The sequence below is a fragment of the Maylandia zebra genome, linkage group LG9 (genome assembly GCF_041146795.1).
Source record: "Maylandia zebra isolate NMK-2024a linkage group LG9, Mzebra_GT3a, whole genome shotgun sequence".
Lineage (NCBI taxonomy): Eukaryota > Metazoa > Chordata > Actinopteri > Cichliformes > Cichlidae > Maylandia > Maylandia zebra.
The window spans coordinates 33,537,998-33,549,951 of NC_135175.1; the positions used below are offsets into that span (position 1 = coordinate 33,537,998).

The 11,954-nt window shown below is 41.7% G+C and overlaps 1 protein-coding gene across 1 annotated transcript; it reads left to right on the plus strand.

Annotated features, from left to right (window-relative positions):
- Positions 1-689: 689 nt before the first annotated feature.
- Positions 690-10,571, plus strand: chrnd (cholinergic receptor, nicotinic, delta (muscle)). Its single transcript, XM_014413075.4, has 12 exons — positions 690-803; positions 2,612-2,757; positions 2,881-2,925; positions 3,063-3,172; positions 4,105-4,260; positions 4,417-4,529; positions 5,390-5,590; positions 6,040-6,151; positions 7,014-7,128; positions 8,386-8,596; positions 8,920-9,038; positions 10,213-10,571. Exons 1-12 carry the CDS (start codon positions 746-748, stop codon positions 10,393-10,395), a joined length of 1,569 nt encoding a protein of 522 aa, XP_014268561.2. The 5' UTR covers positions 690-745; the 3' UTR covers positions 10,396-10,571.
- The last annotated feature ends 1,383 nt before the right edge of the window (positions 10,572-11,954 follow it).

The window sequence follows — 11,954 nt, forward strand, 5'->3', positions numbered from 1 at the left end:
CCTCTAAGGGCTGAATTTCAGCTTCTTTCCTCAGGACGGAGGTTTCTGTTTCCGGGATGCAGGACAAAGCGTTATAAAAACAGCTTAGTGCTTATTTAATTCAGTGACAGCAACAGGGACAGTTTTTGTTTTTGATTCGAAATGTTTAAATTACTATACATGTGCTACAATGAGGTTTATATTTTTATTAGGTATGTGTGTTTTTGAAGGGATGCCAAATGCTGTCATTTTTCTTGCCTGTGGGTATAAATAAAGTTACCTTGAACCATGAGAGTCAAACACAGCTTAAAGCTTACTGTGAAAACATTAGAATAATAGTAACTAACGATGTAATGGTATGAGCTTTGAATCCAGCAGGTCAGCAGGGAGAAACAGGAATCAGGATTTTTTTTCTGCCCAAATATAAATTAGAGGGATGATCGATTTATTTGTACCTGCTTTCATATTTATTGGTGTTTGAATATCGCCTGTCTGTGACATCACACAGACCCAAGAGTGAAAAAAGTGTCTCAAACTGAGTGTTGTTGTTGTTTTAACTTATTCAGATCTCATAATTTAAAACTCCATGTTTATTATCAGTTTCCCGTACGGGGTGGAGGTGACAGCAGCTGGCGGCTCAGGCCTGCTCTGTGCTTTCTATTTTCTGCTCGGTGTGTCTGCAGCTGTTGTTTGTCACTCTGCCTCTCAGGTTCTGGCAGCAGGTCGGTGGGTGAAAGGGCTCTGGACCTCTCACTTCCACTCAGCCATGGAGCTTCAGCGTGCAGCACTGGCCACTCTGTTCCTGCTCACACTGCTGTCATCGGGTAAGTTAGTGAAAACGTTAAGCTGATAACCTGACGAAATGTTTTCAAAGCAAATCTTTTATTTTAAAGGTTGAAAATATCTTTAATCATAAAGCAGGAAGTTTATTCTTACTGGAAAATGTAATCTACAGCTAAAGCAGTTGGTCTGTTATGTGACCGACTAAACTTTTGTGTCAGACTTATTTCAAGTCTTTTTTTTTAAATGGAAGTGTTTTTGGGGGGGTTTCTAAGGAAGGACTCATTGAGCAAATAGTTGGGTATTGAGACAGTACAGAGTTTTTTTTAAATCCAAATTAAAACCTCGTTAGTGAAAAATGATCATCTCAAATAGAAAAATGTAAACTCAGTGATGTGCAGCATTCCCTTTGAATCAGATTGGTGAAAATCAAAGCGCTGCAGTGTGGTGAGCTGTAGGATGGGAAGCCGGTTATCCGTCGTGGTCGATGGATCTGCAGAGCAGCTGTGAAATCTGAGCAGCATGAAGCATTCATGCGCTTGGATCCCGTCGGTTTTCCTCTCTGAATGTCATGCTTGTTTACAGTGTATTTGTGTCACTAGGCCTGGCCGTTAGTCAAAAACCAAACTAAAAACAAACACAAAAAGATGTCACCTGGACTTTGTGGGATTGTGGATTTCTAAATTGAGCAGCACATTCTTTGAGTTTAGAGATGAGTTTATGTTTGACCTTGGAAACAGGAGCTGGAAGCCCATTAGGAAGCAACATTGAAGCTTTCAAGTGTCGCTCTGATTCAGCTTTGGACTAATACTGGGATCAGACTCCACACTGTAAACCAAACTGTCACTGGTGATACTGTTTGATTTATTTTGATCTTAAGACTCAGATTTTAATTTAAAGAGTAAACATGTCTAAATTCAAACACCGTCAACAGAAAGAAGCTGGTTGGGGGGGTCTGAGCTAGTGCAGGGAGCCGAGTTGAGCTGCACTGCTTCATACTCTCTACACGCCTCATCCACGTCATACCCCACCTGTCCCTCTGATGTCAGCACTGCTGCACCCACCCAGCATCCACCTCTAATGTTTGCAGTTGATCTTTAGACCTTCCCATTGTTCTGAGCACTGGTCAGTCCAAAGAGTTTACTTCACCTTACAATATAAAACACCTTGAAGTGACTGTGGTTGAGATTAAGCTCAGTGTAAGGAAAATTGAATTGAACTGAAATGAATTAGCAGTATAATATGAAAGGCGTGTGTGTTTTCATGCATGTCTTCCTTCCATATTCGGCAATAAATGACTTTAAGGCTGGAAGGTGATGAGAGGAGCTGGGATTAAAATCACTCTGAGCAGGGTCAGAAGTGTCAGCGTGAGCAGCGAGTCAAGGAAAAAAGTGGCCCATCTAATCATAAAGATCCTGAAAAGCATTGGACTGCAACCAGAAATTATTAACAACAGCAAAAAATCGGAAAGCTGTTTGAATAATAGATTATTACGTGATGAGAAAAAAATGAAAACTGACATCTTTGTGCAAAATTTTAAAGATAACTTGAAAAAAGGTAGAAAAAAGTAAAGTTGCTTTTTTTCTTTTAACTCATGTTTAATTATAGAAATGGATTTACTGTTGAGTGTCTCATTCCTCCATCACAGTACTGGTTGCTTTCTAGATTTCCAACAGAGTTTTTTGCCCACTGCCTCCTCAGCAGGTTTGGTTTGCTCATCTTAAATACTGAAACGTGTCCTTTGTTGGCCTGCTGGACTTTTGTATAATCTCTCCCAGTTTTAGTAGAAGCAGCTTAGAGAATATGAACAGCAGTTGTAAAACGTGTGTGTTTTAATCTGTGTGTGTGTTAGAGTGCAATGGCAGGAACGAAGAGGAGCGTGTTATTGAATACGTGTTCAAAGAGATGGGATACAACAAGGAGCTGCGCCCCGTCGAGAAGCAGCAGGATGTTGTCGATGTTAACCTCGCCCTCACGCTCTCCAACCTCATCTCTCTGGTTCGCAGCTTCTGTGTGTTTATGTAGTTCATCCTGTCATTAAAACTGTAAATGTGTCCGTTAGGTTTAAATCGAACACATTCAAACAGAAACATCGATGTTTGTCTTTGTTCTCCTCTGTAGAAAGAAGTAGACGAGACGCTGCTGACGAACGTGTGGCTGGAAATTGTGGGTAACAATTCATTCTTTTACATCTTCATATTCAGTACTTGCAGCTCTTTATTTACTTCTGTGTGTGTGTGTGTGTGTGTGTGTGTGTGTGTGTGTGTGTGTGTGTGTGTGTGTGTGTGTGTGTGTTATGGCAGACGTGGACTGACTACCGGCTGACGTGGAATTCCACAGAGTTTGGTGGCATTGAGATACTCCGGCTGCCGCCCAGCATGGTGTGGCTGCCGGAGATCGTTCTGGAAAACAAGTGAGGTCACACAAAAAAACCTCATTTTTATGTCAATGGAAAATTAAAAATTTTAAATGTATTTGTCCGTCTCTATGAGATAAGTAAATGAAAACTATTTTGTCATGATAATCCCAGTCATTAAGGCCTGGCCCTGTTTTTGCCACCCTGAGTGAAAACCACTGCTGGTATTCTGTGGATTTATGAGACAAAAGCTGAACTTTTTGGGAGGTTTGAGTCCTGTTACATCTGGTGTTAGACCAAGCCAACAGCAAAAGAATGGTGGAGGGGCTACTTTGCTGCTTCAGGACGATTTGGTGTAATTGATGGAACCATTAATTCTGGTCTGTTTGGCCATTAATTTGCTGTCTTGAACCTTGGGAGCACTTGTATTATACAGCAGGACAATGATCCAAAACACAGCAGGAAGTCCATCTGAGAATGAGTGAGTCAAATGCTTTGGTGTGACCTTAAAGCTGCTGTTCATGCTCAAAAATCCTCCAATGTGACTGTATTAAGACAACTCTGCAAAGTAAAGTTGGCCAAACTTCCTCCACAGTGATGTGAAAGACTCACTGGCAGTTATCTCAAACACTTGACTGCAGTTCTTGCCGGTAAGGCTGGCACATGTTATTAGGTTTTTTCACGCAGGTTTGAATGTTTTTTCCCCTTAATAATTAAAATCATAATTTAAAAACTACATTTCTATTTACTCAGGTTGTCTTTAAAGATCTCAAACATTCAAGTGTTGCAAAAACCTTTTCACAGTACTGCAAAACCAAATCAGTTTTAAGGTTACACTTTGTGTTGATCTCCTTAAATTACAGCTGAAAGTCTGCACTGATGTAAAACCCACTGTGGTGAAGTAAAGAGCCCAAATAAAATAAATAAATCATTGGGCAAAAACAGATTTTCCTAACTGTATGTCCTTTCCTCCTTCCTCCATGCCTCAGTAATGATGCCCAGTTTGAAGTGGCCTACTACAGTAATGTACTGGTGTATGAAAATGGTTTCTGCTACTGGTTGCCACCGGCCATCTTCCGCTCCTCCTGCTCCATCAACGTCAGATACTTCCCCTTCGACTGGCAGAACTGCACACTCAAGTTCACGTAAGAAAGAATTATTTAAAGCTCTCTGTTGACAGTTATGCATCCAAAATCAGAATTTACAGTCTGCTGTGAAGCAAATCTGTAAAGTGTTTATGGTGTTTTTCTCCTGAAAGATCTCAGATTAATTTAATCCGTGTTTGTCACGGTGCTTTGCAGCTCTCTGACCTACAACGCCAAAGAGATCCGGATGCTCCTGAAAGAAGAATACGCCGGAGAAGTCGCCAACTATACAGTAGAGTGGGTCGTTATTGACCCTGCTAGCTTTACAGGTAGATGCTCTTTTCTGCACTCCAGTGTTATGTTCACACTTTACTTTTCCCTGTCAGAAATGCCCATGCCATACTGTACTGTAACTCGATCCTGTCCAAATATATATTTCTGGCTCATCTGGAAAAGTGTCCGTGCAGCCGCCTGTCCACAAAGAACCACACCTCCTCCCACAGTGTTGGTCAGGATTTAACTTGCACATAAAGATCATGTAGCTGGTCTTCTTGTCTTGAGCTTTGCATCTTGTTGTAAACCGTCTGTATTTGTATTCATGAAGGCGTCTCTTGATTGCTAACAGTGATACTCTTACCTCTTTGAGTCTCTTCTTAAGGTTAGATCTTGTGAAGTTAGTTTTCTTAACCATGGAAAAAATTATGTCATCATCCACTTTAATTGTCTTTTGTGGTCTTTCTGGGTTTTTGGTGATCCTGAGCTGGTCAGTGGATTCCGTCTTTTTATGAATGAACCAGACTGAAAGTGTTGCTCTTTCTTCGATGGGTTTATTCAGTTTTTTCAGCCCAACTCTGGCCTCTTTTATTTCATCACCAGTACATCAACACCTCATATGAAGAGTTGAAACTCCAACACTTTTATTGCATCTTTATAAAAAATGTATAATTACTGTAGTGTGCACAGGCAAAAAAAAAAAAAAAAGTTTGGACTTCACTGCATTTAGATACATTTTTCACAAACATGGACATGAAAAACACATTTTAGTGCTTCTAATGTCAAAGAACAGACATCTTTTCACTTTAGGCTGAAACGACGCAGTCAGGTTTGGCAGTCAAACGTGGAGGAAGCGCCGTTATGTAAACTTTCTTCTGTCTGGGTCTCATCTCATGTTTTCCACTAATGTTGGCAGAAAACGGCGAGTGGGAGATCGTCCACCGGCCAGCCAAGAGAAACATCTACAAGCACATCCCCATGGACAGCAACAAGCACCAGGACATCACCTTCTACCTGATCATCAAACGCAAACCTCTGTTCTACATTGTCAACATCATCATTCCCTGTGTGCTCATCTCCTTCCTGGCCTGCCTCGTCTACTACCTGCCCGCTGACAGTCAGTGCACGTTTAAAGAGCAATTTCAACCAATTCTCTGTAACCTGTGGTGTTACCGAGCTGTGCAAATATTCCTCGACATGCACAGAGACACACTCAGTTTTGTTTTTTTTATAAGACAGAGAAATGTGCCAACTCTGAAAGCTTAAAATCTTCTGCAGGCTGTCAACAGGAAACTGCAGCAAGGCAGATTAAATGTATTTGTAAACTAATTATAATTAAATCATTTATATTTTTAAACATTAATCTGGGAAAAAGTCAGAAATCACTGTAACTGGGAATCTCCTGTCGATTCCTCTGGTCTTAGTGTAAACAGAGCTCACCTGCAAACACTTTGCAAACACTTTGCTCTTAAACTGCCCAGAAATACTTTGTTGGAGGTTTAAAATGATCCCAGTCTGAACTGGTTTCCTTCACTTGTTGAAACAGTTTGTGCGTTTTGTGTGCAGGTGGCGAGAAGATGACCTTGTCCATCTCTGTGCTGCTCGCTCAGTCTGTCTTCCTGCTGCTGATCTCTCAAAGGCTGCCGGAAACTTCCATGTCTGTGCCGCTCATTGTTAAGTAAGAAACGCAAAACATACTCCCAACAACAGCTGGAAACATCAGCTTTAGATTCAGATTGAAGCTTTTCCAAGTGCTTCATTATAATATGCTGGTTTTCTTCAGTAAACATGAATGATTTCTGTTTGCACACAGCAACACGATTATTTCAGAGAACAGTCAGAGTTACCAGGGTCAGTGTTATTAGCCTTCTGACGCCCTTTTTATTGAGCCAGAGCGCAAACCACTGCTGTGCAGAGATGTACTTAAACTTTGCAATGCAGTTTAAAAACTTCAACAAGGCTTTAACATGTCACCTGAGAAAGCGTCACGCCAAAACCAGATACATTTGTTTAGATTTGAGAAAAAGAATCGTTGATGCTCACAACGCAGGAGATGAATATTCAAAGTTAGTATCACAGCGTGTATCATGAACTGGAGTGAGAAGTGTCGTCAAGAAATTCAGAGACACGCAGGACAGAACGAGCCTGGGAGAGGCAGGAAGCAAACGAAAAACGACTGAGATATGTGACGTCCAACAGTTGGGAATTGTAGCCTCAAAGGAGAGAGTCATGAGAGGAATGGACTGCAGGACAGAAGCCTTCAAACGAGACTGAAGTAATAATGAGATCTTGGAGAAAGAGTCTGCATACTGGAAGCGCATCATTTGTTCAGTAAAGTGTAGCACAGCTGAATTACAGAATTACAGTTTTCCTGTTTGGGGTGAAGACTCTCCAAATATGGACTGCTGTTTTTTAAAGTTCCCAGTCTGTAAACACTCGCTGACAAATAACAAGAAATGAAAAGTGAGAAAATAATGTGTATATTTAATTTAAAAAAGAAAGAAATAATAGATCAAAGTTAAAGTTAAACTGTCTCCCAGGTATTTGATGTTCATCATGGTGCTGGTTACTGTGGTCGTTTTAAACTGTGTGGTCGTCCTCAACCTGCACTTCAGGACGCCGAGCACGCACGTCATGACTGAGTGGACCAAGAGGGTAAAACACACACACACACACACACACACACACACACACACACACACACACACACACACACACACACACACACACACACACACACACACACACACACACCATGTGATGTACATCCTGTCCAGGTGAAATGAATTTATAAAATATACCATTCAATGCACAAACATATTACACATTTTAAGCAGCAGCCAAAGAATATTTCTGTGCATTTATTTTAAATATCTGTTGCACGTTTTAAAAACGTATTAAAAACTGATTTATTTATTTAGAACTTATTTCTAATAATAATAATACATTTTATTTAAGGGCGCCTTTCAGAAACCCAAGGTCACCTTACAAAAAACTGAATTAATAAAAGGAACAATAGTCATAAAATACATAAAATAAGTTAAAATTACAAAACAGAGCTTGACAACAGATAAAATCAGCATTAAAGCGAATAAGCCAGTTTAAACAGATGTGTTTTGAGCTGTGACTTAAATACGGAGAGGGAGTCAACAGGAGGAAGGAGGAGGAAGAGAGCTCCAGAGCCGAGGAGCAGAGCGACTGAAAGCTCCGTTCCCCAGAGTGCTAAGGTGTGAGGACGGAACAGTAAGATGAATAGCAGATGATGATCTGAGAAGGCGGGAAACAGTGGTGATATGGAGCAGGTCACATAAATATGAAGGAGCAGATTTATGGATACACCTGTATGTAAGAAGTAAGATTTTAACATTTATTCTGGCCTCTATGGGCAACCAGTGAAGCTGCTGAAGAACTGGGGTAATATGAGCTCTCAACGGAGTGCGAGTTATGACCCGAGCTGCAGAATTTTTTATTTGCTTTGCATCTTTCTCTCACAATATTTTCCCAGCTTATTTTAATGCTTTGCTGCTTATTGATGTGTATTCACTGATTCACACTGACAGCGCTGAGGCAGCACAGCTGAAAATAAAATAATAAAGTACAATTAATTCAAAAGCAAAAATAGGAGAATCAATATCAAGGTACATAACTACAGAATTAAATACTACAAATATCTATTTATGGCGTATTTGAGCATTAATTCAATGACTACATTTTTAAGAATATTTATGGCATTAAAATTCATTTGTTTATATTTGATTTACTTTTGTTTGTCCAATATATGCCAACTTAAAGTGTCAGCTTTCAGACACACTGCAGTGTAGTACTGTAATAGTGCCATACAGCAATAGTAATGTATAAAATATAAAACTTTCTGAGTTTTATGTAAATAAACACGTTTCTCTCCACGTCCAGTTTTTCCTCGAACGGTTGCCTCGGCTCTTGCTCATGTCCCACCCTGCGGAGGCAGAGCCAGCGTGGGATGGAGCGTTGCCGCGACGATCGAGTTCAGTGGGTTACATCGCCAAAGCGGACGAGTACTACACCGTCAAGTCTCGCAGCGAGCTGATGTTTGAGAAACAATCGGAGAGACACGGCTTCACCACTCGAGTCACCCATGCAGCATGTACGCACCGTCGCCTGAGTGTGTTTATAAGATGCTGCGTTATTGTGACAGGAAATCAGAATCAGATGTAGTGATGTGGCCTTCGTCGCCAGGCTTCAGCACATCAGTATTACACGTAGTTTTGTGTTGGAGTCTGATGCTGCTGGGGCCAGCTGTTTGGTCGTATACGTGATCAGTGGACTCTGCAGTAAAACCTGCAGAGAGGATGTTTAAATTGAGGTGTGTGTGTGTGTGTGTGTGTGTGTGTGTGTGTGTGTGTGTGTGTGTGTGTGTGTGTGTGTGTGTGTGTGTGTGTGTGTGTGTGTGTGTGTGCGTGTGTGTAGTGGTGAAACCCCAGGATGACGGAGGTGTGACGGATCAGCTGTACTCTGAAATGAAGCCAGCTGTGGACGGAGCGAACTACATCATCAAACACATGCGCAACAAGAACGAATACAACGAGGTGAGAGCGAACAACCAGAACGTGACGATGCTCTGCTTGATTCAAGATGCTTTGAATTGTGTAAAAAATGTTAGCACGTTTTCATCAACATTTTGCATTTTTTTCAGTATTTCCCACACGCACATGTTTCAAATCAACAAACAAATTCTAATATTTGTCAAAGTTAATCCAAGAAAATACAAAACACAGTTTTCAAATGATGGTTTCATTGATAAAGAGAAAAAGCTGCCCAAACCGACCTGGCCCTGTGTGAAAGTCATCGCCCCTTAAGCCTCAGAACTGGTTGTGCCAACCTGGGGGGGGGGAGTTCATGCATTGATAATAAATAAAAACAAATGTTACACATCACTGGGGAGGAATTTTGGCCCCACTCCTTTTCGCAGAATTGTGTGAATTCTGCCACATTGGAGGGTTTTTCAGCATAAACAGCATCTCCATTGGACTTTAGTCTGGACTCCAAAGCCAGTCCAAAACTTTCATCTGTTTTTTTGGGCTCATCATCCAGCTGTATAACCCAAGTGATCTTGAGCTTCAGTGTATGAACTGATGGTCGGACATTCTCCTTCAGGATTTTCTGGTACAGATCAGAATTCACGGTTCATTTACAGCAAGTCGTCCAGGGCCTGAAGCAGCAACGCAGCCCCAACCCATCACACTACCTCCATGTTTGATTGAAAAGTTGTATTCGTTTTAAACCTGATGTAACTGGACTTAAACCCGTTACATCTGGTCAGTCTGGGGATCATCCAGATGTTTTGTTGGTCAGCAGTGGTTTTCGTCTTGGATCTCGCCCATGGATGACATTTTTGCCCAGTCACTTTCTTATTGTTGAATCGTGAACTCTGACCTTAAGTGATGCCTGCAGTTCTTTAGATGTTCTTTTGTGACATCCTAGATGAGTCGTTGATGTGCTCTTGGAGTAATTTCGGTAGTCTGGCCACTGCTGGGAAGATTCACGTCTCTTCCAAATCTTCCACTGTGGTTCACTGGAGTCCCCAAACCAGCAGTTTTTAACACTGCTGTGTTGACTTCATTATTCTTGGATCTGGGGCCAGACTGTAACAACATCTGATGAGAGGACTAGAAGCTCATTAGTTCCTTTGGTTATGGCTTTATTGTTTTTATTGAATAAAAAATGAGGTGAAACATAAAACTCTCGCTGGTGTCGTCACAGGAGAAAGATAACTGGAGCGGCATCGCTCGCACCGTCGACCGTCTCTGCCTCTTCCTGATCACTCCTGTGATGATCTTTGGCACCATCATCATCTTCCTGATGGGAGCCTGCAACAGTCCTCCACGTCTGCCCTTTGAAGGAGACCCGCATGACTACATGGAGAACCATGCACGTCTGCTGTAGCACATGAACAAAAGCACCCAACACAGCAGAGAGCGCTGTTACTGTGTTCATATCCTGAGGTTTGTTACTCTGTATGACAAAATATTGTAGCTGTGTGTTTTCTTGTGTTGAATGAATAAGTCTGTATTTGATTTAATCCAGGGTTTGTGGTTTGAATAAAGATTTATAATCAGAAATCTTTGACATGATTTGTTTCTGTTCACAATGATTGAACCAGCAGAGAATATTCACTTTCACTCTTTAACCTTTTTTTCTTTGCATGAACTAAAGACTGTTTTTTTTAAACTCTCCAAGGTTCGGTGTGTAAAATGTCACCACTAGATGTTATTAGATTGCATAGTGCAGTCAGTTAAATTCTATGTTTGCAACTCTCCCAATTCGAATGCATGTCCAGCTGCAGCAGGACAAACAAGTCTATGATGTGACTCCTCTGTCAGTCAGCTGTTTACCTCGGCTGGTGTCCACGTCGATTCACTCTGGAGAAAGCTGTCCAGTGACACAGATATCAAGGTGAGCTGGTGAGGATATCCTGCATGTTTCTGTTGTTAAGTGCTGCTGTTAGTCAGCATTAGTACAACAGTCTGTAAAGTGGATGTAACTTTGTTGGATTCTGAGACTTGGATAATAAACTCGTATGATGTGAGAATGTACTTTACCTTTAAAAAAACTGTTTAAGTGTGATTTTTAGGACACTTCAGTCCTACATTACCTGTCATAATGGCGGAAAGGCTTTTACAGACAAAAACATGGCTGTGCCATGGGCTCCCCCGTGTCACCTATTGTAGCCAACCTTTACATGGAGGAAGTGGAAAGGAACGCTCTTGGCTCTTTCAAAGGAAGAGTACCCAGCGACTGGTACAGATATGTGGATGACACCTGGGTCAAAATCAAGACACAAGAAGTGGAATCCTTCACTGCGCACATTAACTCTGTGGATAAAAACATCAAGTTCACCAGGGAAGACACAAAGGACGACTGTTTGCCTTTCCTGGACTGCGCTGTGCACATTGAAGAGAACGGCAAACTCAACATCGAAGTTTACCGGAAGCCCACACACACGGACCAGTACCTCCTCTTTGACTCCCATCACCCTCTGGAACACAAACTTGGAGTAATCAGGACCCTACACCACCGGGCAGAACATGTTCCCTCTAAGCCTGAAGGAAAAAGAAGGAACACACACATGTAAAGGAAGCACTCAAAACGTGCGGCTATCCTAAATGGGCGTTCTTAAAGTCAGCAAAGAGGCACAGAAAAGAAGACCAGACACCAGCGAGGGAGGATAAGAAGGACAGACGCAACAACATTGTCATCCCCTATGTAGCCGGTGTATCAGAGAAACTCAGGAGAGTTTTCTCCAAGCATGACATCCCAGTGTATTTCAGACCCAGCAACACACTCAGACAGAAACTGGTTCACCCGAAAGATAAAACGCCAAAACACAGACTTAACAATGTGGTGTATGCTGTACAGTGCAGCGAGGAATGCTCAGACCTCTACATTGGAGAGACCAAACAGCCACTTCACAAGCGCATGGCACAACACAGAAGAGCCACCTC

Bases quoted from the DNA above. Each gene is read 5' to 3' on its own strand.
- chrnd (XM_014413075.4), top strand. From the start codon at position 746: ATGGAGCTTCAGCGTGCAGCACTGGCCACTCTGTTCCTGCTCACACTG. The intron at 804-2,611 runs GTAAGTTAGTGA...TGTGTGTGTTAG, and splicing joins GCTCACACTGCTGTCATCGG to AGTGCAATGGCAGGAACGAA. The intron at 4,530-5,389 runs GTAGATGCTCTT...TAATGTTGGCAG, and splicing joins TGACCCTGCTAGCTTTACAG to AAAACGGCGAGTGGGAGATC.